This window comes from Astatotilapia calliptera, chromosome 8 (assembly GCF_900246225.1).
Source record: "Astatotilapia calliptera chromosome 8, fAstCal1.2, whole genome shotgun sequence".
In the NCBI taxonomy this organism is placed as follows: Eukaryota; Metazoa; Chordata; class Actinopteri; order Cichliformes; family Cichlidae; genus Astatotilapia; species Astatotilapia calliptera.
This window is the reverse complement of record NC_039309.1, coordinates 2,608,579-2,634,986: the sequence shown is the minus strand read 5'-3', so window position 1 is coordinate 2,634,986 and position 26,408 is coordinate 2,608,579. Positions and strand designations below refer to the sequence as shown.

Below are 26,408 nucleotides of genomic sequence, written 5' to 3'. Positions count from 1 at the left end.
CAGCCAGCACCGCACATCCCTGTGGTTTCACCTCCATGCACAGGCACAAGCAGGTCCCGCACAAACATTAGGCAGGTGTTTTATTTTTTTGTAGTCCTGTAGAAAATGATACTTCCTGTTTGAATACTTCTTTAAATGACTGGTTCTCGTATGTCTCCAATAGGTGCAGAGATGTCATAAAATATTGAATTCATGATAAAATTCAGAAGCTAAAGTCTAAAATCAAAAGCAGCTTTTACTTTTTAAGGTCTTGTGAAATCAGCCTGCACATCGGTGTAAACCTCAGTGGCTCCAGCAGGACTAAACTTTGCCCTGTTATTTGTCCTACAGTAACTTCCTGTTTTACTTTGAAGTTTAGTTTTCGCATTATATACTGCGCAAAAAATGAAAGCAACAAATTGGATTATAGAATCACATCAGTGAAACTCCTGGGATATTGATGGTCGGTTGCACAGGTAGTCCAACAGCCAGAAGGTTCGCTGTGTCTCTCAGCACAGTCTTAAAGTCAGTGACTTCAGGAGAGCTGCACGGCGACCATAGAAGGCCATTAACCCATCATCAGGACTGGTATCTGCTCCTTTGTGCCAGAGCTACAAAATGACCTCCAGCAGGCCACTGTTGTGTATATGTCTCTGACCAAACCATCAGAAAGAAAATTCGTGGCCTGAGGGCTCGACACCCTCTAGTGGTCTCCGTGCTCACTGCCCGGCACCGTGAGGCCGGTAGAACATCAGCTGTTGCCCTGAGCTTTTCACAGATGAGAGCAGGTTCACCCCGAGCACACGTGACAGACATGAAAGGGTCTGGAGAAGCCGTGGAGAACATTACGCTGGCTGTAACATCGTTCAGCGAACGTACAGACCTCTACAGGCAACGGCACCCTGACTACCATCAGGTGTCAGGATGAAATCCAGACCCCACGCTGGTGCAGTGAGTGCTGGGTTCCTCCTCTCTGGCCAAGTCACGTGCTGAGAGTATGCAGGTAGATTCTAGAGGATGAAGCAATCACTGCCACTGACTGATCCCCACACAGTAGGAGTACGCCCCGATGTTCTCACAAATGCATGCTTCCAGCACATCGGGGCTGTCCAAACTACTCAGGACCATTTTCTGTTGCTGCAATGACATTTCAGAAAAACTGACCTCCTGCATCACTTTTTCAGGGTTTCTTTGAATTCAGCCCTCTGAAGCTTGATCATGTTCATGTGTTTTATTTTGTTCCTTCTGTCTTCATTGGATGGTCTCTTCAGCCTCCCGCTTCCTGTTTGTTTTGTTCAATTTCCTTCTCAACTTTGGCAAAAGTGCCAGAAATGTCGTCTGTGTAATAATTAGTGTGCAGTCCATAAAAGTAAATGGCCTGTATTTATATAGCGCTTTACTAGTCCCTAAGGACCCCAAAGCGCTTTACATATCCATTCACACACACATTCACACACTGGTGATGGCAAGCTACATTGTAGCCACAGCCACCGTGGGGCGTACTGACAGAGGCGAGGCTTCCGGACACTGGCGCCACCGGCCCTCTGACCACCACCAGTAGGCAACGGGTGAAGTGTCTTGCCCAAGGACACAACGACCGAGACTGTCCAAGCCGGGGCTCGAACCGGCAACCTTCCGATTAAAAGGCGAACTCCCAACTCTTGAGCCACGATCGCCCCATAAAATTAAAGTAAAGCAGACACATGAACCAGTTCAAATTATTCCAAATTTCTTTTAATAAATAGAGTACATGTTTTTAGAATCATGTTCACACTAAAAAGGGTCAAAAGAGCTCATCGTTATATCATTTTTCTTAGTAAGAACAAGGCAGGCACTTTAACCAGCTTATGGTGAACGGGGAACAACAGGAAGGAGGGCCGTGTGCGTGCACTCGCGCACACGTGTTTAAAAAAACTCAGTAAACAACATATATGTTTCATCACGGTAAATAATATCATCATAGAAACTAAAAGCACATCGAAACCGAAGAAAAAGAAACACCCACAACCAGAGCTCGCAGCCGGACGCCGAGAGGAACGAAAACCTGCCGCCGAGCGTTAGAGTCTCATTTACACGTCCAGTTTGGTTTCACGTCCCCACATCTTACAGCCAAAGACTGAAACAAATACGGCATCAGTTAGAAAGCAGTACAGCGGCGCGGATGTGCAGTGAGGGAGAGGACAGAAGCAACAGTCACACTTGGAGTCTGAACACAGCTTCAGCCAGACTCATTTTCTCTTTTGGATTTTAAAAAAATATGATAAATCTGGAAATGTGGCAAAGCAGCAACTGGACCGCAGATGGAAGGTTTCGGCTTTATTAATAAGAAATTAAATTCACTGCTGAAACTGGACAGAACTGAGATAAAGAGCGCTGTGCGATCTCACTAATTACAGCCGCTGCAGTTTCAACAGCCGAGCACGTTTTCAGTCCTGACGCCAGAGCAAAGATTCCCAACCGCAGGATTCAGAGGCGTAAACGTCTGAAGACTTAAACTCTGTGGACGCACAAAAGTCGACAAAGCCTCGGGTGCTTCAGGGTTATTTAGTAATCATGGTTGAATTTTAGGCTTATGTGCAAGTCTGAGGATCAGATAACATGAACAGGAATCAAAGTAAGAGGCACCGATTCACATCAAGCCATCTCAAGGCGCTTTAAGATAAAACCCAGACGATCAAACAATCCCCTACAAGCAAATAAACGGAGAGAAACTCGTTTTTGAACAGCTGGAGGCCTCCAACAGAGCCAGGAGAAGGACTTGACCTTGGATAAAAACAAAGGACAGCAGAAGCTTTCTGTTAAAGCCCATCTTAGATTTTTCACCTCCTTGATCAGGCTTCACTCGCTTAAAACAGGCCAGAGCGACGCGTTTTACCACCAGAGGCGCTTTTCTTTCTTTCAAAGCTGCACTGGAGTCTTGCTGATGTTTGGAGCACCTTGGCGGCTACTTAGCAAGCTAACTGGTAACGTGCTGGTGCTGAGAGACAAATAAAAAAGCTTGCTGGTTTGGAGATACCAGTTAGCATGCTGGAAAGAAGAAGTAACCTCACAGACGTTAGCAGCGTTCTCGAAGGACGGTGATGAGAAACTGAAATAAACCTTCACTGACTGCAGCTTTCAAATAAACTTCTTTGGTTAAATAAGCGCTTAAAAAAGGAGGTGGAAACGCTGCAAACAGAGGTCACGACACACTTGACAAACGGAAGTTCCATCATAGCCTAAATTTACCGGTTATTTGAATTCTTATTACAGTCATTCCGAAAGTGTGCGCCCCCTGGTGGACTCCAGAGGTGCTACAGTATGTACAGTCACATATTAATATAAATGTATTTCTTTATATAACAAGTGATTTAAAATTGCTAATATGACATGGCCAGTTAGTGATATCACTCATTACTCTGACCTGAATTTACTGCTCGGTGCTGAAGTTTCACACATTGGAGCCAATTTGATTTTTGTATTTTTTTTTTAAATATAATTTTTAAGCAAATACATCACTTGTATTTTGATTTTTGGTGAAGATTTAAGATTGGGCGTGCTCCATGTGAGTTTCCCGTCTTTAAACGGGCTGCAGCACACTTCACTTTGGGAATGCCTGCTTCATTAAAGAGCTTTAAATCTTCCATAGCAAACATGAAGCAGATGATTGTCTTTCATCGCAGAGGCTCTAAAGCACTGTAGTCGCGGTGACCAAATATGAAGTAAATGAACTAAAGCTGGAAGCTTAATCAAATCTATCGGGGGAGGCTTCTGCAGAGGCGTATTTCCTCTATTTTCCTTCAGACAAACAGCTATTATTTTATTCTCAAGGCTAGGCCGTCCTTCTGCATTTCAGGGATCAGAAGCCACCCAAAGTTTCTCAATGCGGGACTTTCCCTGCAGCAGGATCACCCGTGGCGGACACAGATGCCTGCATGACCCTGCTGCGTGACTTGTGTTCAGTGCTGTCTTATGAAAGAGACAGACCAGCATCTTTTCTAATCTAAGAAAATGACACATTTTTCCATCACTGACGACGGGAAATATTCAGTAAGCGTGACCTCTGGAAACCTGCTCATGAAAGCTGGCCGCTCAGCGACCTCTGCTCAGTGAATCTGGACCTCGAGCTTCTCTGCGCGAGTTTAAAATGAAAAACACCGAGATGTGGGATTAGTCAGTCTCTCAGTCAGTCTTCCATGCTGCTGGAAGCAAACACACAAACTTTGGTGCATCACAGGAAGTGAGAGTCGCGGCGCCACTGAAACGTGTAACAGCAAGCCGTGTTTGTCGTTTGCCTGGAGTGACAGACTGTAGGATACAAGGGAAGACAAGGAGAAGGGAAAACAGCGGAGGAAGGTCCCATCCCAAAAAAACAAAACAAAGAACTGGTCCCAGGAGGTTCAGCAGGACACGCAGAGTCTGACAGTGTGCACAAGTGTGTGTGTGTGTGTGTCCATTAGAGTTTGTCAGAACAGGGTTATGTGCACATCTTGATCCTCAGCCAGGAGGAGCTGGGACCCGGAGACGCCGCTGGGGCTTCCCCACGCCGGCTTGTCCTCCTCTTTCACTTTGAAGGCTGCAGCGTCTCCTGCAGGGACAGGCGGGAGCGCGCCGGGGGAAGGGGCACCATCACGGACTGGACCCCGCTCAGCCTCCAGGGGAGGAGGCCCAGGAAGTTGTCCCGATGGCGCGTGTCCAGAGCGAGGCTGAGCACTCTCTGGGGACTGCGAGTCTTGGGGTTCCTCATCGACTGGGAGGTAGAAGGTGGAGGTGGAAGGGGAGTGGTCACTGTGCTCCTGAGGAGACGGAGGGAAGAGAAGGAGGAGGTGAGGCAGAAGCGGTGACTATGAATGACAGATGGAGAGATGGATGGATGGAGGGCTCGATGGGTGGATGGATGAGTGTGTGATGGAGATGGAAAAGAGGAAACGCTGTCAGAGTCATTCAGGCCCGAGCTTCCCATCAAGCTGCAGCTCAGCCACATTATTTTTCTTCCTCTACAGAAAACTGAAAGTCTAAACTAAAACTTTGCTGCTAAAAACTTGACGTTTCCTACATTTTCTTCAAAACAGCATTAAAACTAAAACTCCGTGTCTTTGTGTGACCACATGTCCTCGTCAGCTCCCTGGATTAAAGTAGACTAAACTCCTGAAACTGCTCTGGAAAGTATTGACATTAGACTCCTTGTGTTGGCTCAGGAAAATGTAAAGCTCGAGTCACAGAATCAGTGAAAACGTGGAGCTTACAGCCAATTTAATCGGAAACATCCGGATCAGGCTCTGTGAAACGAAAGCTGCTCGCTTGATATTAAAGATGCTCATCAGTCATCACCATCTTCTAATCCTTATTTTAGATTAGAATCAGACCTGATTGATCAGCCTGCATATTTAGGGTTCCCATTAAATACACAATAATCCCTATTGCTAGGCAAAAGTAGCAGACAGACAAGTGGCAGCAAAAGCAAAGAAGCTTCCTCAGTGTTATAATAATAATATTAGTTGTTATTAGGCAGTGCTTGGACAGTAAGCTTTCAGGGAGGGTGCAATGAACACTGTAAAAGATGATGATTAGTTACTCTAGCAATGATAGCTTACAGAGGTGAAGCCAAGGACGTTCTCTTTGATGATTTAACAGCACGGGCAGCCACATTAAAGCACCGTGACCTTCTTTTGCCACTTTAATGGAGAGAGGGGGTTCTAAACACTACAGTACCCACAATCCTCCAGCTGGCTAACCTGCTCTCAATGGACAAACAGTTACACACGAGTGAAATGCTGTGAGTTTAAACAAGGCTTCATGCAGATACAAGCAACACGTACGAATGGGTGGCGCCGCAGCCGCCAGGGAGCAGGGCGGGATCAAGCAGCAGGTGCAAAGAAGCTGAGGCATCGGGGCTTGGTGATTGGACGATGAGCAGCAGCAGGCGGAGGAGGAGGGACAGGAAGAAGGCGGCGGTGGGGCTCATTTGGGGAAGGTTAGTACGTCACTGTCACACCTTACTCTCTGTAAGGCAAACGCGCACACACACACACACACACACACACACACACACACACACACACACGGAGGAAAAACAGAAAGACAAAGTGTTAGCGGGATAAAAAAGAGAGACTCGGGATGAGTTAGGCTCTTGTGGAGTCCTGCTGGGAGTCGGGAACGCTGTAAATCTGAATCAGGAGTGAAGAATGAAACAACGTGAAACCCTCAGAGATGATGGTGCAGGTGGTGCAGGATGATGTTCATGAGCGGGTGGAGCTGAAGTTTCTGCCTACACGAGAGCGTGTTGGATCAATAAAAGAAAGACAGAGAGACGAGCTGTGATGTGAGAGGATGGACGTGTTAATCCAAGGCAGTCGATGGAGGACCAGAGAGAAAAGTCAACGTGTTACGAGGAGGACGCTGCCAAAACAACAGTGTACGAAGAAATCGTCAGTGTCGATGTGGAGGAAGCATCTCAGCCTGTGAGCTACAGTTAAAGGTCAAAGGTCAGCTGATCAACTCAATTTCAGAGTTTTTTCCAGCTGCATCAAGCTGAGGGCAGCACGACTGTGACTGGACAACACTGTGGCACAAACCCATCCACAGGATATAAATATGTAAGGAAGACTGGAAATAATCTGATCATCTAGGTTGTTCATTTTTTTATCATGAGTTTAAGTTCAGTCTAATCTGGATGTGAATCATTCAGAAGGTCTGAAATGAAGCGTCAAACCCAAAAACCCTGAATTATTCCATAAAGTGTCTTCTTCATGAACAAAATGCATTTCGATGAAGGCAGAAAGAAAATCTGAACTTTCACTATTTAGAGCCATGAGTCACAAAGTGCAGGCTGTCACCCCCTGGTGGGCTTTAAGGGTACTGCACAAGGGTCTACATGGGTCATTTCCAATAAATTCAATTAAGTATTTAATTAGATTCAGATACCATAATCCTGTAGAATAAATCTTAAACATTTAGATTTGAACAAATGAAACAAGGCTATGGATTTAAAATCCCTTTTTTATTACTATTCTTACTTTTTCTAACCTGTTTTTGATACTGAACTAGTCTTATATCTTTTCATTAGCTGAAAAGAACTTAAATCAACAGAAGATCTGAATAAATCACATAAACAGGAAGGAAATACTTGATTTTTATGCTTCTGTGATAATCAGAGTTCTGACTAAAGGTTTGGGTGAGATCCAGGCATGAACTGTAAACTCTCAAACTCTGAATGTTTCTGAGACTCATCCAAACGCAAAAACTATCCAGCTGCACGTGCTGCAGGCTCCAGATGTGGCTACAAAGACCTGCTGCTTGAGCAACAGCTGGAGTGACTGTTCAGCCTGGCTGTAGCTTTAGGATGGATGAACACTACAGCGTCGACGCACAGAGAGCTCAGAGTGAGGAAGGACCACAACGCGTCTGTTGTGGTGCGCAGGGTGAAGGCTCGGTGAGGGGGAAGCTGTGGTGAATGGGTCGGAGTGCAGGGGTTGGGGGTAAAGGGCACGGGGGTCACATACGTGCTGCATTCACCGCTGCAGAATGGCGTATACCTCTGTATACAAGGACTGGACAGCCTTCTGGCCTGACGGATCTGAAAACAACAGTTTACAGCACAACTCAGTTACAGCGCGGAAGAGAGCTCCTATTCAAGCGAAGCCACACATCCACCCATCCATCCATCCACCCATCTATCCGTCCATCCATCCACCCACATATCCGTCCAGCCATCCACCCACACATCCATCCAGCCATCCACCCACACATCCATCCAGCCATCCACCCACACATCCATCCATCCATCCATCCACCCACCCATCTATCCATCCATCCATCCACCCACATATTTATCCAGCCATCCACCCACATATCCATCCAGCCATCCACCCACACATCCATCTATCCATCCATCCATCCATCCACCCACCCATCCATCCATCCATCCATCCATCCATCCACACATCCATCCATCCATCCATCCACCCACACATCCATCCATCCATCCATCCATCCATCCACCCACCCATCCATCCATCCATCCATCCATCCACCCACCCATCCATCCATCCATCCATCCATCCATCCATCCATCCATCCATCCACCCACCCACCCACCCACCCACCCATCCATCCATCCACCCACCCATCCATCCATCCATCCATCCATCCACCCACCCACCCACCCACACATCCATCCATCCACCCACACATCCATCCATCCATCCATCCACCCACCCATCTATCCATCCATCCACCCAGCCAACCTGCTTTTATTTCTTGTGACAAACATCTGTGTGAGGTGTGATCCAGACATTCTGAGGACAGCTCAATTAAAAGTTGCTAATCCCCCTTCAGGGTCATGGTTACTGGAAGTTTAGGGCCAGTGAAAAGAGTGAGGAGTCTTTTGGAATTTTTTCCCAGAATTCTGAGAAAGAAATCCCCAAATTCCCCCATTTTTTTCAGCGGCTGTAATCCTCTTCCGGGCAGGTTCACACAGCTTCCAGCTCTGCTGCTGTTTGTGAAATCTGTGCTCGGACGTCCCGTTCTGAACACTTTGCACTGTGCAATCGGTGATTTCACCATCAGTCATGGACTTCTGCTTTGGTCGGCCTGAATTTCCTCTGATGGGGGGACCTCTGACTACAGCTGAGCAGTTTTCACTTGGAGTTAATAGTTTCCAAACTTAGTTATAGCTTCAGGCGAGGAGCGTTACCGGGAGAATGGCGGGTTTTTATAAGGTCTGATACACTGGAGCAGCAATCACAGATGCACAAGTACAAGAGGACATGACGGGACTTTCACAGAGAGATCTAAGATAACAGCTGTCCAGAGGTGCTTGTTGTCTAAGCTGTCTGTGGTCTGCTTCTTCCACCAGTTACAAGGGTAAAGATAACAATGTTGTTTTGCATCAGAAACCTTTAAAATGTCTGAAATCGACGTCTTTTAGAGCTTTTCCATAAACTGGTTTGTTTTTCTCTTACAAACCAGTTTGATTTCCACTCCAGCTGTCATCACTGGCAGAATCACCACTCCTCTTCATGTCAGTCTGGCATCTGGGTCTCATGTGAAACAATATTTCAGGTTTTGAACAAACTGTATCTGGTTAATATTGCAAGTTAAAATCAAAACTGGCTCTGAGTCAAAAAAGCCTCATTTGCTACAAAACAAGGAGGTGTCCTTTAAATCCTTCCAGGAGTTTACCGCTGCGTTAAGTTAAAAGACTTTAGCTTCAGACCGTGATCCAGGTTGGTTTCAGTAATGCAGACGAGCTTCGGTTTGAATGTTTATAGTTTTTTGTAGTTTGGGAAGGAAACTCTTTAGGTGTGTGTGTGTGTGTGTGTGTGTGTGTGTGTGTGTGTGTGTGTGTGTGTGAGAGCGAGAAAGATTTAACAGAAATGCACAAAAACACATGCATCAGTCACGGTCATCATCATCTGTGAAAGTGTCACAAAATCACGAGCAGGGTATTAAAATCACACACACACAAATGACTTCACACTCAGTCTCATCCCGAATGACAGATTTACAATTAAAATATTCCCACACTGGGTTAAGCACCCAAATCATCTGAAGATTGTTTTGTTAATAAAAATCTTTGAATTAATTAAAGAAATCTAATAAAGGTTTACAGAGTTATAGACCTCATTAAGCTGCTGCAGTGCTGTGTTTCTGCCACATGGTGGCACTGCTGCACTCGCTCATGCAGCCACATGTTGCTGCAGCGTGAAGTGAGCAGGAAGAAACACTTCATATCATTTTAAAGACCAATGAGAAGAAGGAATGCATCTTCAATTATGGCAGCATCTTTGTACCATCTTAGTTAAACTGAATTATTCATGTTCTAAAACTGCTACATGTGTCCTGCTAAATCAAACTCATCCTTTTCCATGTCACCTAAACCTCTTTTACCAAGTAGCTTCACCTGAGATGATACGTACAGTGTTAGCGGAGCGCCCGGGACCGCGCTGGGCCACGATGGCGCCTGAGATGGCCTTAATCCAGCTGTGCATGTCCTCTGGACTGTCAGCCTGACAGAGAGAAACACAGGAATGTAAATGAATGCACGCTATGATTCTAAACACGTACATATGACATAATACGGTGACTTTAACTCGATTAAACGAAGTCTTCCTGTCAGTAAATCACTCCTTCTCAGTAGTTGAGTTAGAAGAGTTGGAAAGAACAAAGACGACCAAATGTCCCATCAGTACATCCTCATCAGTATCTCATGTGGAGACAGCGGAGAGAGTAAATCCTTCAGAAGATGGAGGCGTGGAGCAATCATCCAAATGTTGAATCTAATTTACACTCATTTGGCTCAAAGCAGAACAGATGAGACAACGGTGCAGAAAGAGCTTCTCCTGACTGATGACCACGTCCTCCTCATGCGTGTTACCTGTATGTAGAAGGTTCTTGAGCTGGTGACCATCTCGAACAGGTTGTCCCTCATCATGTGCTCGCTGGAGGACACAGAGGAGACGTTTTAGTGAACTTCCCCTGAATCAACCCAAACACAGAGCTGACAGGGAGGCTGACTGACCTCTGCTTGCACTCCTGCACTTTGTGGATCTCCTTCAGCGGGATGGCTCTCAGCGGCTCCCTCTCCTGAGACGACGGAGGAGAGGAAGTACATATCAAAAGCATATTTAGTGTCTGCGTTTGATTTCATTTAAATTTTGTGAGAAAAAAACCTCTGCTTAAATCTTTGCTGTGGTCAGTCGAGTGAACAAAACGTCAGTCGTCTCACAGCGATTGGAAACGCGACTCTAAGTCAGACGTTTAGATAGCCGACACAGCTCTGCAGCGTGGCGGCTTCACTGCAATCAAAGGACGACTCACGCCACGGCTGAGCTGACGAACTTTCATATTCACACTCTGTCAAACCACAGAAGGCAGTGAGCGGCATGCTTTTACACTGATCAGAGATCATCACCTCGGCTTACACCAACATACATACATAACATACGCAGCAAGGGTGTCAAACGTAAGGCCCAAGGGCCAGAACCGGCCCAGCGAAGACTCTAATCCGGCCCACTGCAATAAAATGTGAACGAGTGCATCAATTTTAGACTTTTAACTGTATTTTTGAATCAATAAAGACCTCGCCATGGACACTCATGGTGCACCAAGTAGTAAAATAATCGTTAAACAATTAAATGACAGAAAAGTTCCTCTTTTTCTACTATCCACTCTGCTACAGACGTTTTTGATTTTTTTACAGTGGCTCCAGGGTTAAAAAAAGGCCATGTGAGCAATGAGCTGCCAGAACATTGACTGTAATTTTACACATTTATCAGGTAGAAAACTGAGATGTATTGTTGAACCTGCACTTATATTTCATGTATTAAGACATTTCAGGGATTAAATGTTTGATGAAATGTCTTTACGCTGTCAGAAACACCACCTTCCCTGGTTTGGCCCAGTTAAGATCAAACTGGGGCGCACGTGACCACGATGGAAGATTAGTCTGACATCCCTGATGTGCAGCATCACCTGGCTTAACGAGCTGCCTATAATCAGCACTTGGCGACGCTAACTAAGTAAATCACCTATAAACGGTGCTCAGTGTGTGCTATTGCTGAAGGCTGGGGTTATTTGACTGTCAGATAGTTCGCCCGTGTGTCATTCGGATCAGCATCCATGAAGACACGCGTGTGCTGATGATATGCATGATCTAAATGCTTGATCGTGTCGGTCTGTATAACTCGCAGTCAGCGGCGATAGCATGCAAACAAATGTCCTCTGCAGCAGCTGCACTCACTCAGGACATGATTACACATAAAAAGGTGTGAACACTCAGCCAGACACACATATATGTACGCACACACACACACGGGGTGTGCCCATATATGTGCACAGACAGGCCGTAGTTAGGGCTAATCTGTCCACACGTAGATGACATGAGGAGGTATTCAGGACGCATGCCTCTGCATGTGGAGACACGCAGCAAGTTTTGCAACAAGCACAGATTTTTTTCACTCTCTTCTTCTTCAGTGTCTGTTTGGGAGCAACGTGATGCGTCTTTGAGCACTGATGTCACCGTGTTTGAGCTCTTCACCGTTTCCTCACCATGTCAGTTTTGTAGTAGTTGAGAGAATTTTCATCCAGGACGAAGTACCGCCTCTTCCAGTTCTTCATCTGAGAGGAAGAAGCAAAGCACGTTTCAAAGTTTCTGTTTAGCTGCTTTCTGTTTTATTTTGAAATACAGTTAGGTTAGTTCTACGCCTGCCACTTCCTTCTGTTTTCTAACATTTTTGTGCCGCACCTGTACATACGGTGTATTTATAAGGCACCAGACTGTATTCTTACTGTGGTTATTGTTCATTTTTGGAAAGAAATATTTTCTGTTAAAAAACATTTTTAATATGGCAGGTAACTGCAGCGAAAGGTTTACTTTGTTTTTCTAAGATTGAAACCAGTGACAGAGTTATTTTCAAAGATTTTTCTCTTCTGAACATCGACTGTTGCTCATTAATAACACAAAAGTATTTTTATCTGATTACTGTGTGAGATTTTATCCAACCAAACGTGATGGTTCATTATGACGACACTGAATAACCCTGAGTGTGTGTGTGTGTGTCTCACCACAGCTCCTTGTTTCACACAGTATCCCGCTTTGATGATGGCCTGATCCTGCGCTCCTCTGGACAGGAAGTAGGGCATTTGATTCTGAGCCCGCTTTACGCCTCCACGATCAGCTCCATTGTGCCCCTCTCCCTGCTCCTTAAACACACACACACACACACACACACACACACACACACACACACACACACACACACACACACACGAACATTAGACTTCATCTGGATTCATTTTACGGGATTTTCTCACATATATAAAACACTGAAGTCTTAAAGTTTCAACTGATTTCTAAAGTCGTCCTCTGCTGAAGAGTTTGTGGACTTTTTACTTCCACACTGAGCCGTGTCCAGTCAGCACGTCCACACTTCATTTCTCCAATTCAAACTGCTCTGAACACTCGGTTTCACACAGTTTGTTTTTTTTTACTTCTGACACCCGGTGATGTCATCGAGAGGGGATACCCCTACCACGACACACCGGCCACCTGCCAGCCCATTGATCCAATCTTGCGTTTTGAGGGGCAGCCAATCAGAAGAAAGCTGAAAGACTTTAAGAGGGAGGAGCTAAACGTGTTGTTTTCACACAGAGGATGAACTGAGGGGCAGCATGAAAGCCCGGTGTAAAACAAATAAGGATTATTATGAACTCTGAATCATCCAAAGCTACTCTAAGAGAGTCCAAGAATAAAAATAAGACGACAGTCAGCGATGATATTTTTAATCCATGCATTCTTCCTGTTCTTGTCATTGTTTTCAATGATATATTACCCATAATGCAACTCCTCTGACTGGGGTTGCTAGTCTCAATCATAAACAAACGATGGATTACAAAGATTTTGCAGTTTTACTTCCTAAAACCGGCGTAACAATCACAGATGTGCAAAACTGTCAGAGGTCCCCTTTAACAAATAAAAACAAACCTCAGCTATCAGCAGCTAAATGTCGATGCGCGTTCCCCTCGATATTTTTAAAACCTCCGACTCATAATTAAACCAGCCTTAACTCGCCTGTGTTCCTGCGAGCTGACTCATATTTGCAGCTGCATACCAGCACAGGCAGGACCGGACCTGCCGAGCTGCTCCTGCCGCTCGCAGCTGTGAGCGTTACCTGAGTGGCCGTGATGATGGGGACTCCTCCGATGATCTCAGTTTTGTAGGAGACCTGTTTCACGGTTCCAAGCAGCTCCTGGGGAGTCTCTGCGTGGGTGTTGTGGCCCTCGCCAGGCTTTGGCACCTGAAAACAGAGCAAAAAGGCTCCACATCTCACTATTTTTAAGAGCGTGGGCTTTATTTCACCTTTTTTCTTAACTCTCTGAATGTTATTTATCATAGGAATTGACATTACATTAGCAATGCTAATTAAATAGAGATAAAAGCTATTAGGATCAGTTATTGGCTTTGGTCTTAAAGAGTGACGATGGTTATTTTCACACCTTGAACTGGAGCAGAGGTCTGAGTCTGACAGGAAGCTCATTCTGCAACCAGCATGTTACATATGTACCATTCCTTTAAAGGAGAGGTGCGCACAGCTTAAAATAACAAGCAGACACCAGAAATTAACTTTAAAATCATTGCTGTTTTAGACTCCTTCCTGGACTCTGATAGATGGAAAAGGAATAAACGATAAAAGGATGGGTGGTGTGAATCTGCCACTCCCAGCTAATCATTTTTCAGTAAGCAGTGTTACTGCTGTGATGGGTATTACTTTTCCCACTATGCTCCCTCCACCCCTGTGATTTAATAACCTCGACTTTGTAGTTTAGCAGCCAATACTGTAACACCCTGCGTGTTAAGGCACTAAAGCCTCACAGGAAACATGACATTACACGTACAGGTGGTCTAAACTGTATGAGGACTGACCTGGTGACTAGTTATAGAGCTGTTGTTAGCCTAGTATAAGCACATCAGCACAGGGAAGACATGACGAGGATCGCTCTCAGTAGAAGCAGAGGTAAACACTGAAAACAGACTTCAGACTTCAGCCAGAGCGTCTGAGGTTATCCATCCACAGCATGGCGTCGGTCAGCCTATTCTAGCTGCTACTGAGACTGCACATAGTGGCATGACATCTGCTGGTGAAAACCACACTGTGGTGTAGTTTTGGCAGCAAGTGCGCCTTTCTGCTTAGCAGCCGGCTAATGCAGTAATCTAATGCAGGTGGCCTGCTGGGTTTTAGCGTGTACGACTGTCAGTTTTTACCACCAAAACTCGAAAGTCAAAATCAGGAGCAAAGTGATTTCAGTGGTTTTTAACATCTCCTGTGCTGACGTGGATGTACTCCGGAGAATAGCCCAAGGACCTTAGCGCTGGTATAAATGGTACAGAGCTGTGGCGATGTCACTGTTTGCACATAACCCGACCAATGCTGCGAGTCCTTTAGTGAGGCTAATGCACTTGCTGTTGTCGCCCTTGCAAAGGATGGTGCACACAAAAAGGAAAATGGCATCTGCTGACACAAGCGATGTCTCGGTGTCATTTCAGCTGGCCGTGCATCTCTACAGGACCCTCCATTTGCAACCCAACAGATTTTTGCCCGCCTGCTCAACTCAGCAGCGGCCAGCGCAGCACGTGCGTCGATATCGGCGCACGAGTTCGGAGATTCCTTGATTATAGAGAGGCAGGGAGTTTGAAAAGGTGAAAGTGTGCACAGAAAACTTGTCAGCTGACTGCAGACCACAGCAGCTGCAGGTGGCTTTAATGCTGCTGTGTCTTTACACGCTGCTACGCCTGCACTGATCTTTATCACAGTGGCCTGAAGACAGAGTGTGTGTGTGTGTGTGTGTGTGTGTGTGTGTGTTGCTCACAGTAATCTTGATGGCATTGTTGAGAACACTGATCCATTCTACCAAATCCTGCTGGTCGTTGGCCTGTAGGTAAAACTTCCTCATTCCTGCATTTATAACTGTGAACGAATGAGAGGGAGAGAGAGGAATGTGTAAGGCTCGAAAGCACAAGAGGAAGAAGAGAAACGAGCTCCATGGGTATCTAAAAATATCGTCTTATTTCTGTTTCAGAGCCAGAGGATGTGTGTGTGCCATTATCCCATCCAGATGCAAATACACACACAGAGGTCAGGTCTTTGTCATTGTACAGTTTCCTCCTATTGAGTGACAAAGGCCTACTGTTTGACAGCAGAGGAACAACAAGTAGCAAGGGACAAAAGAGAGGAAATAAACCGCACAGATGAGGAAAAGAGGGAGGAAGGGAGTGAGAAAGAAAAGAGGTAGGGCAGAACGACGAGGAAGGAAGGAAACAAGGAAGGATTGAGGACAAAGGAGACTGGGAAGGAAGTGAGGAAGGAGTGGGGTCTGAGGGCTCTGTGCAGGCCGGTTGTGTTCTCGTACACAGCTGTTTGCACACAGGTACATTGTGATGTTGAAACAGGAAAGGGACAATCTGCTGCCACAAAGTTACAAGCATGCTATTGTTTAAAACGTCAGCGTGTTGGAGCACCGATAGTTCCTCTCACTGGAAACAAAGCCACACACAAACAGGTCAAAAGCAAAGCAAAGAGAAATGTATGTGGCCAGAGTCACTACGCAGGTAAAGAGGAAGGAGGCAGAGAGACGCAGTGCAGGGTGAGAGGGAATAAAGATGAACTTACCAAAGCAGAACTCTGCCTTTGGTCTTTGTTTGGTGGCATCATTGACCTTAGCGAGAGAGAAGAGTAAAGGGTGAATGTGTCAGCACCAAAAACATGAACCCACTCATCTGTGATAATTCTATGCTGCTAATGGCAGAGTACGGGACGGATAAATCCTGGCACCGCTGTCATTTAGCCGATGTAAGGTGGACTTGTGGCTGGGACAAGACGAATGTGGCCTACAGAAAACCACACATTTGGGAAAAACTCAGGAAAACGACATCCATCCATCCATTCGCTTCCGCCTATCCTTTTCAGGGTCGCGGGGGGCGCTGGAGCCTATCCCAGCTGTCATAGGGCGAAAGGCGGGGTGCACCCTGGACAGGTCGCCAGTCTGTCGCAGGGCCAACACACAGGGACAGACAACCATTCACACTCACATTCACAGCTAGTGGCAATTTGGATTATCCAATTAACCTATCCCCACAAACTGCATGTCTTTGGACGGTGGGAGGAAGCCAGAGAGAACCCACGCAAACACGGGGAGAACATGCAAACTCCACACAGAAAGACCCCGGCCTGATGGTGGAATTGAACTCAGGACCTTCTTGCTGTGAGGCAACAGTGCTAACCACCGTGCCACCGTGCTGCAAACGACATATCATACTATAAAGATGCTACACTCACAGCAGTGGTCTGAATCTTAGCTGTCAGACTCCAGTTTGTTCATGTAAATGGAGAGTTCACACGCTGAGGTTAATTATGGAGTTCCACAGGGTTCAGTGCTGGGACCAGTTCTGTTTACATTATACATGCTTCCCTTCAGCAGTATTATTACAAAGCACAGAAAACATTTTCACTTCTATGCCCATCTTAGAATAAGGTTTAACTTCCTGCTTCAAAATTCATATAAAAATGTGGTATCTAAACAGATGCTAACTCTGGATGGCATTACCTCGGCCTCCAGTAACACTTTGAGGAATCTCGGCGTTGTCCTTCAATGCACATATTGAAAAAACTGTAGGCTTGCTTTCTTGTATTTGTGCAACATCTCTAAAATTAGAAAAGTCCAATTTATTATTAATCGCTGGCTCTCTTCCACAGTGTATCGTCTGTCCTGTCTCCCTCACCTCACCCCCAACTGGTCGTGGCAGATGGCCGCCTCTCCCTGAGCCCTGTTCCTCTGGAGGTTTCTTCCTGTTCTGAAGCATCTATTTACTGTGTGACTTTCAAATGAATTTCTGAATTTATTCGGTTGTTATGATATAACATTTCATTTTTTTGAGTTTAAAATCCGGCTGACGCCACAGGAATTCGACAGGCTTTAGGATAGAGTCATGAAAAGGAAGAGGCGATAATCCAGCAGATGTTCTGTTCAGTCTACAGCTGGTACCAAGAGAAATCACACGGCAAAATAACAACGGATTTTACAGATTTAAGCACGTTTGTACGCACAGAGAGTGCAGGTGAAACGGTGTGTGTGGAAGAGTGAGGACTAACCTTGGAGATGTAGGAAAGATTGAGAGAGCCCACATTTCCTGCACCTTTGGGCAGATTCTGAAGAGAAAAAGCACAAATGTACACAAATGTATAAGCATCAGCCATTCGTGATTGCATCGAGAAGACGTAGAACTAACAGAAGTGAACAAGGTCGTAGCGCTAGCATCACTGCTGCCTGCTATGATGGAAATCAACAACAGTATTTCCTGCGTTTATTTACAGATTTCACAACATGATATTTAAAAACATTAATTATTCTTTTTCTTAAATTTATGATCTTAAGAAGAGTTTGCTTTTTTCCCCTTTCAGTAATGTTCAGTAAAAATGACAAAATAATGTAAAAGACGATGATGTGGAGTCATAAGAGAGCTTAACTTCATCCAAAGAGTCAGATATGAATAAAAAAAATGGTCAGAACTGGTTTCAGTCTTCTCTGATCTCACAATACTTGTTATAAACATCTATGTGGGAAGATCATCTGGAAAATACCAAAGCTCTGTGCGCTGGCAGTCCGACCAGCTTTCTGCATGAGGATGCGACGAGTTTTAGAAATTCCCCAACAGTAGGAAATCTCAGTGCTATCGCTAACCTGTTTCTGTTCTGGTTCCCGTTTGTCTGCTTGGTTTCATGCAGAGGTGAGACTACTCAATCAGATTTCAGATTTGAACAGTGAAGCCAAGGAGGAAGTGCCCTAATCCTGCATTCTTTCTAAAGTAACCGTTGCTTAACAAAACCCTTTAATGAAGTATAAGGTGCAGAAAAGCCAAAGTGTAACGTCCTCATATGAGGGGGGAGGGTCTCAGGGGGCTGTACGGCTCCAGCGCCTCTGAAAAACACATCAGTGGTGTGATTCACGTGTCTGACATGTCCCTTCATCACAATGAGCTCGCACACAGAGGAGTTCATTTTGACTCACTCCCACACACACCATCCTGCTGCACAGCAGAGTGTGAAAGTGAATTAAAATGTATTCCCCGGTGCAACAGAGTCTACTTCCTCCTGTTGCAAAAAAGCAGTGGGCTTCAGAGTCACGGGCAGAGACGTCTGCAGCACCTTTTCAGGTAGTAGAAAAATGCAGAACAATACGAGAGCCGAGCTTCACGGTGTCAGCGCACGACAACAGAAAAATGCTGCTGTAGCATAAAGACTTTGATGCTTCATGCAGCTGATTCTTAAGGTGCATCTAAAATATGAGCTGTGCAACAATGTGATGGATTACATCCCTGAAGCGATTCAAGTCCCTGCATGATGATTTTCACGAGCTGTTTATTGCCACTTGGAGGTAAGAAAACCAAAGTCAATACCTGTAATGGCTTCTGAACTTCAAAATAAAAGGCCTACATTTATGTTCTTACTACACACCCCAAGACATCATGACCCAGACCTCAGATGAAAACACCTATAAAAACAGTTTCTTTTCAGATGATAAAGATGTTTTCAGCTCATAAACAGCCTTACCTGGGGGTTATCCATGTACCACAGCAGGCTGCCCTGCTCAGTGTCCAGGATGAAGTAACGGCGCAAGAACCTGCCGCTGTTCTCATTCTCCTCGATGTCCAGGAAGCCGCAGAAGCGATTCTGTCGGTCCACGTAAGGCATCGCAACCCCGACCAGCTCAGCCCGCTCTGGGGCATCACAGGAACTCTGCACACACATTTAGACACAAGTGTCAAGGCAGGTTAAAGGTGCTAGGTTTGGAATTTATGACTGATCTATGGCTGATCTATGACTAGTGAACAATGCACATTTCTTTACACTGCTGACTCAGTACAGACATACGGGTCTAATTAACAGTGGTTGGCAGCTTGGGTGTTTTTCTGTTTTTACAAAGTCTGTTGCTTTTCTGTTTTATCTTATTGCTAAACTTGTATCCCAAAAACATGTAGAGAAAGTGAAACAAGTGAAAGTTTGTGTTCCATTTTTCCAGTAAGGATGGGAAGACTGGTTTGCCTGCCAGATCTGGTTTTTCGTGACGTCCAGCTTCCAGTTTGCAGCTGAGTAGGTAAAAACTGACAGGAATGAGAATTAGCAAGTCTGACGTCACTCTGTAGTGGGAAGGAGTTGCTGCTTTAGGTGGAGGAGTTCAAGTATCTTGGGTTCCTGTTTGTGAGTGGGTGCTGCAGAGCTCAGTCCTTCAGCAGGAACTCATGGAGAGCTGCAACTCCTCCACAATAAAAGGAGCCAATTAAGTTGGTTTGGCCTGGTTCTGGAGGAGGTCTCTTCCTTCTAAAGGGGAGTTTTTTCTTTCTACTTTTGCCAAGTGCTTGCACATTTGGGGCGTTCTCATTTTTTCTTCTTCTTTGTATTACTGCATCGTCTTTACCTTTCCACATAAACTGCTCTCTCTGTGCACTCTCTGTCCCCAAAGTTTTTTTAATGTTTCTGAAGGGTCACTCTTCCAGTGGGAGTGGACTTTACTGGACTGCATGTTTCACCTGCTTTTAACTGTAACCTCAAAGTTTAATTTTAAATAAAAAACAATTACAGCAATTTACTGCCGGCTGCTAAGATTCATGTCTTTCAAAAGCCTCAGTCCCCTCCGAGTTTCTACTGGCAGGTAAGTCGCTGAAACGCCTGCAGCCTTTTCATAGCTAATGAAGCCCAGCATGAAGTTTTCCAGATAAGGAAGATAATACTAATCCAACCTTCACTTTCAGAATCTACTTTTTCTTCACCAGTTTCCTTCATGCATAGTGCATACCACTGTCTTTAAGTAGGGGAAACATGAACGCTCATTCCTGTGCAGAATCCTTTGTGCACCGGATTCCTTTCATACATAAATGACAGTTTTCTTCACATCAAATACACAACGTGTCATTGAAACATGCAGATGTAAAGTGTGGTTTGTCACACTAAAAACTTTCAGGCACGCACACACACACACACACACACACACCCTTGTCTTTCCATTACTTCAGAGGACATTCGATTGATTTACATTCAACAGACTTAACCTTAACTCTACTAATCCTAATCCAACCCTTACCCTAATGCTGCCAGGACTTCAGGATGAAAATTAATGATTTACATTACAGGGACTTGTCTTTTGTTTCCATAGAGGCTATGCAAACAGATTCATGCCGTGACAATATGAGTAATACACACACACACACACACACACACACACACACACACACACACACACACACCCTAAGAGGTAAAAGACTATTGTTTTCCATTTCCAGCTCTGTGATTTACTCTCACACTGCAATGCCAGAATCAACATGTCTGCTGAAATCAATCATACAGACATTTATTTTGTGTCTTCACCCCAGAGCGGCTTCAAACCTCACCATGTATCAACATTTTCAATGACTGGTTTAATTGCCTTGAATGTCTGGTCCAAACTGAACTTCAACTTTGCTCCAGCCATCAGGAGTAACGAGATTTTTGCATTTCACGTTTCTTATGTCATGTCCAGCTTTGCTCAATTTTCCTTTAAAGCAGGAGGAAAAGCCAAACGTGTTCCCTTTCTTTCCAATTGCTGCCTGAGCATTTTGGCCAACAAAGAGTTTTAACACCCAGATTCAAGTTCAGATACCTGCAAAATTCTAGTTTAGCTACTCCCACGGGTGTTACAATAAATACATATTATAAACATATTCTCACATTCCCAAGAAAAGGGAATATACAACATTAAGCCAAGTTACAATTACAATTAAATTATCTAATTGGTTTCCATCTGAAGATGATATATCTGACTTAAGTATTTCTAAAAAAAACACTAAACACGCAGTTCTGCTTTAACTTTGGACGTAAACAAAGATGAAAACTAACCTGCAGCACTTGAAAGGTTAGTGATGCCTGGTGACCTACAGAGCTATGGTTAGGCTAATATTCACATGTTAGCATCTAAAAAGCAGATAACACAGATGGATGTTGAGAAAAAAAGATGTTAACGACCCACAAAAAACTCTCTAAACATAGTCCAACTGCTAACTTAATTTAGTACTTGAGTAAACATTTTCCTGAAGAGTTTAAGGCTTCAATCGCTACAACAATGATGTTCGTTTTGTCATTTCTGCAGACTTAAACAGGCAATAAGGCCGGGCATGCTTCAGGGGACCGACCCCCAGATGGTGTCCAAGGAACAATGGTGTGACTTCAGACAAGAGTAGGTGAGCCTTGAATTTTTTGACAGCCATATATCACATGCTGTATTCTGCATAATGTACTGTACTGTATCAGTACTTTATACACAGTCACTTCCCCTAAAATACTGCTTTAAAAAATGTGTGTCAAAGGAAAACCACAGCCCATTCCCATTATTGCACAATGGTGGGAATTATTAGAACATAACACATCAAAGGCCCTGATTGACAATAAAAGGGAAATAGATCATTTTCTTAAATGGAAAACTGCAATTTGCCAGTGCAGCTAACAAAGCGACTGACTAAGAAGTGGGGGGAAAGCTAAAGCTACTGGAAGCTGGAGTGGGGATGTCAGTCATTTTCAGAGTGTGTTATCTGGGTAATGCTAACATAGCGCCGAACAAACTAAACAGCCAGTCTGAAAACAAACATTCCCTCTGAGACAAACTTGGTCTAGTCAAGTCTGAAGCAGACGCTGCAGGACTGGTCCACTGAGCTGTGTCTGATAAGACGTCGGAGGCAACCTTTATGCTAATGTGTTGGCATAAAAGAGTCGTGCACGGTCAAGAAACCACAAAAGACAATCAAAAGAACAACTGATGGCACGCTAGATGACTCTGATGTTATTTTGAGCAGAAAACAGGTGTGGCTTCAAATTAGGGCAGACAGTTTGCTGTGGCTTGTGCACAAAAAGCCTGAAAACCACTGCTTCAGGGTGTGACTACCCTGTCGCTGACGAGTCACCGCTGTAAGAGTGTGCAATTTCCTCAGTGTCTCAGGAACACCCACCCATCATGGGATGAGTAAAATTTGGTCCGTAAAAGCAGACTTTAAGCCAAAAAAACAGCAGAAGCAGGTTAGAAGTTTCACAGGGAGGCGGCTCGCTGTCACAGAGCTCGACTTTGTGGTTTTCATTTTCAATTTCAAAGTGAAAAAATCCTGTTGGAACAGTTCAGAGCACCGCCGAAGGATGAATATATCTTACACCTGATTTCATGCCTTTAGATTTCTTCAACTTTCTTTAAATTTGGTGAAAATGCCTAAACAATGACAAACTTGTATGAATATTAGTTTAATGTACACGGTTGACAGTGAGGTGATGCTACAGTTTTAAGGGGGAATGAATCTTGAATGATCTTACAGTTTTAAGATCTCTATTGACTTAGAGATCAATAGAAAACATGAAGCCATGAGAGTTTTAGAATAGCACAAAAATCAGAAAAACAACTAAAAATTAGCTTTTTTTCCACTTTAACCTTTTGTTTGATTAAAGGAAAATAACATAACGCAGGAGTTGCTGAAAGACAGAAAGCTAGCAAAGGTACGGGAATGCAAATTTAGAACACAATAAGTGTGAATGAATGTTAGCAATGCAAGTCCATCCATTCATTTTCTTCCACCTACCCTGGTCTGAGTTGTACAGCAGATAAGTGGCAGACACTCATAAGGTTCTCTTTCTAAAAAAGTCTCTAAGAGCTTCATACTGTTGCCTTTCCTTCCTCAGCTAACAGGGGAAGTATTGGTGTCACCAGTTAGGACTGTTTGGATGAGTGTTAAAAAACACAAACGCAGTTCCTCGAATTTTCACTTTGAATTACTTGAGCAAAAAAAGATTTGGGTTATTTTTGGAAATGTGCAAATATTCAGCACACGAGTAGAGAAGGAGTAAAACAAACTGGGATCAGGTAAAAGAAACGGCTCAGTGCAAAAGTCTCGAGACACCCCTCATGCTTCTTACAATGTCTTCAGCCATCTGTGAAACACAGTGAAGGCTCTGTAACAGTTTGACGGCAGCTTTGTCAAAACTGATGGAATTATGTAATCCCATTACTGGAACTGAAGAGCTCTGAATGTTCTTGGAGAAGCCTGGGGAGATATTCCCGAAGACTACTTAAAGAAGGGACAAGAAAGCCGCCTCAGAGAGTTCAGACTGTGTTAAATAATAAAAGAGGTCATACCACATGTTGACTTTCACTTGTCATTCATTCATGCAAGCTCTCAAATTCAACAATGGCAGATGCAAAGCTTCAAAACCATAATCCACAGACCAGTAAGTGATGTCACGGTGGCTATTTTAAGTCCACGGTTTTTCCGGCTCAGCAGCTCCTCAGTGATTGAAATCTTAAACACCAAAAAACCCAGTGACACTCAGGTAACTCCCCCTTCGTTCGTTAAACTAGCACAAATTACAGAGAATTAATTGTTCTGTGTTAAATCTGTGTTGTACTCTGAAACCCTACACTGTAAATAGAAATATAAGCAGATGATGCATCTCCATCGAATTATTCCACTGTCCAAACTACTAGAAGAGAATGGATCGACTTGAAGGCAGCAATTCTACCACCAACTAGTGTTTTGGTGCCAACACAGCTTTTCCTTTCTTATTATTTTGCATATTTATAACTACATAGTAAGTATTGGGCGATCGTGGCTCAGGAGTTGTCAGTTCATCTTGTGATCGGAAGGTTGTCGGTTCGAGCCCCGGCTCGGACAGTCTCGGTCGTTGTGTCCTTGGGCGAGACACTTCACCTACCGCCTACTGGTGTTGGCAGAGGGGCCGATGGTGCGATATGGCAGCCTCGCCTCTGTCAGTCTGCCCCAGGGCAGCTGTGGCTACACCTGTAGCCTCCACCAGTGTGTGAATGTGAGAGAAAAGGGCTATATAAATGCAATCCATTATGATTATTATTATTATTATTATTATTGGAGCTATTTGCTTAACAGTATTCACATTTATAAGGTCTACAACTGAAAATTATTAAGCCCCTAATGATGATTGTCGTAAAAAAAGAGTGTGCAACACCCTCGGCCTCAGCTAGCTGTCTATTGGACAAAGTAATTAGCTCGCTCTGAATTAGCAGGTAGATTTGTTAGCTAAGCGTTTCTTATTAATTAATAAAATACTGATATTTGGTGTCCCTGTATTGATACTATAGCTGTGTTCTATATGACAGGAAGAGCAAACAGTACTGATGGAGGTTAAACAGCAGCTTTAAAATCCTGACCCAAGATTCTTTTTTAAATCCTCCACAACGATATTTTTCACTTTCAGTTTTACGACGTGCAGAAGGCTTTCTGTTGAGATCACAAGGTTGATGTACTGTTACTGTAAACTTGTTAAGAAGTTACATTCAACTGCTACTTCAAGTTCTCAGGGGAAAACACGGCTATTCTCTTGTTCTCACATCTGACTGATGATGTCACAGTACATACTGCTGACCTGATGACCCCTAACTTTGACTTTAAAACTTCTGTGCTTATATAGGACTATAATTTTTGATTAAGCAACAGAATAGACTAGAATGAATGTTTTTGTCATCGTACAGGTGTACAATGAACATCTGCCCGAGTGATGCATTCAAATACGGCACATCAAATAAAAACTTTATACAGACCCTACAAAGACTTCCTTTATGAAACAAATAAAATACATGTATAAATAAAAGAATGTAATAATTTAAAGTAAAGGGAAAATAAAAAGTATAAATTAAAATACACACAAAGGAAGGACAAGAAGTGCACTCGATTGGACACTCTTATCGATATTCCACAGAAAGCTCTGAGTCTAAATACTCGTTTCACGACCTGAACAATTATTCAGAACAAAAAATTATTCACTTCTTCTCGTGTAAGAACATTTGCATGAAGCCACAGGGCAGCACGTAAGCCTAAAAATACCTCCTAATCTTTTTAATACTAATTTTCTACATTGTATTTATTTCAGATCAGGTATTCTGATTTCCTCTGGGCCTTCAATATATAATAACTTGTTTATCAAAAAAGATGGAAAAACTAAAACAAACAAAACAGCCAAAATGAGCTGAAATCAAACAAATAGTAAAACAAGAAACTAAAGTAAATTAAACATTAATAAAGTTAAAGACAGAAAAAGGAAAAATAAAACATAAAGGACAAAATAAATCTGAAAACACGATGTAAGAGCTGAATAACATAAGTAGCACAAATATTAAAAATCAAGTACACTAATATATAAGTAGTGTTCTTGGTCCCTGTGCCACCCTATGAGAATCCTACAGTCGCTCCTGGTAATATATGAACCTTTTACAGACAAAGCTGAATAAACCCTGATTTTACAGCTCTTTCACCTCATGAATCAGATCAACCTGGATCAGTTAAGGTGTTTCTGCTGTGAATCCGCTGCTTTTCATTTCCCGTGTTTGGTACAGATATAATACTCACGGTGGTAAATATACCTATTAAACTGTCACCAGTGCTCAATTCATCCCCGTGGAGCTCAAACTGTAGTCACAGGCCTAAAAACATCGACCCATTTCCTCTCCCGCCTACATTAACCGTCTCTCCGACAGCCTGTGGCCCTGAACCAGGCCGCTGCTGCCCGGGTAAACCATCCCTACAAACACGGTCTGACCGTCTGGAGGCAGGAAAAGCGACGGATTTCAGGTTTACTTACACAGTCCGGCTCAGTCCGAGTCCAGTGTGGCAGCTGTCCGGCACCAGCGTCAAGTTAAACCACAATAAACCCACACTGCTTCCGCTTACAGCCTTTAGAAATAAAAGCTTCTGCTGACGACCGCGTTACGTCCGTCTGGACTTCAAAATAAAGTAAATAAAGTAAATAAAGTAAATAAAGTAAACGTTTGCTTCAATTTTCTTTCTTTTGTCTGAGAATAATTTTGCTCTCTTTTTAAATTGAGCCTTTCCTACTCGATTGTATGGGATTACATTCAGT

General features: G+C 44.0%; 1 protein-coding gene across 6 annotated transcripts; it reads right to left on the bottom strand.

Annotated features, from left to right (window-relative positions):
* Nucleotides 1-1,691: 1,691 nt before the first annotated feature.
* plekha1b (pleckstrin homology domain containing, family A (phosphoinositide binding specific) member 1b) lies at nucleotides 1,692-26,209 on the bottom strand. 6 transcript variants are annotated; one of them, XM_026177835.1, is made up of 13 exons: nucleotides 26,130-26,209; nucleotides 19,065-19,250; nucleotides 17,607-17,663; nucleotides 16,128-16,173; nucleotides 15,328-15,425; nucleotides 13,632-13,757; nucleotides 12,526-12,663; nucleotides 12,010-12,078; nucleotides 10,481-10,545; nucleotides 10,337-10,400; nucleotides 9,879-9,968; nucleotides 7,461-7,534; nucleotides 4,449-4,754 (listed from the first exon to the last, which is right to left on the bottom strand). In XM_026177835.1, exons 2-13 carry the CDS (start codon nucleotides 19,203-19,205, stop codon nucleotides 4,523-4,525), a joined length of 1,200 nt encoding a protein of 399 aa, XP_026033620.1. In that variant the 5' UTR covers nucleotides 19,206-19,250; nucleotides 26,130-26,209; the 3' UTR covers nucleotides 4,449-4,522. The 6 variants fall into 6 exon arrangements, 5 of the variants coding, with proteins under 5 accessions (XP_026033617.1, XP_026033618.1, XP_026033619.1 ...); XM_026177836.1 differs by having other exon boundaries at nucleotides 12,526-12,657; XR_003273174.1 differs by lacking the exon at nucleotides 7,461-7,534 and adding an exon at nucleotides 5,778-5,961 and having other exon boundaries at nucleotides 4,691-4,754.
* Nucleotides 26,210-26,408: the final 199 nt, after the last annotated feature.

Excerpts from the sequence above, each read along its gene's own strand:
- plekha1b (XM_026177832.1), bottom strand. The coding sequence starts at position 19,205 with ATGCCTTACGTGGACCGACAGAATCGCTTCTGCGGCTTCCTGGACATC. Across the intron at positions 15,426-16,127 it reads AAAGGCAGAGTTCTGCTTTG|TTATAAATGCAGGAATGAGG; the intron begins GTAAGTTCATCT and ends ATTCGTTCACAG. Across the intron at positions 9,969-10,336 it reads CAAGAACCTTCTACATACAG|GCTGACAGTCCAGAGGACAT; the intron begins GTAACACGCATG and ends TCTCTCTGTCAG.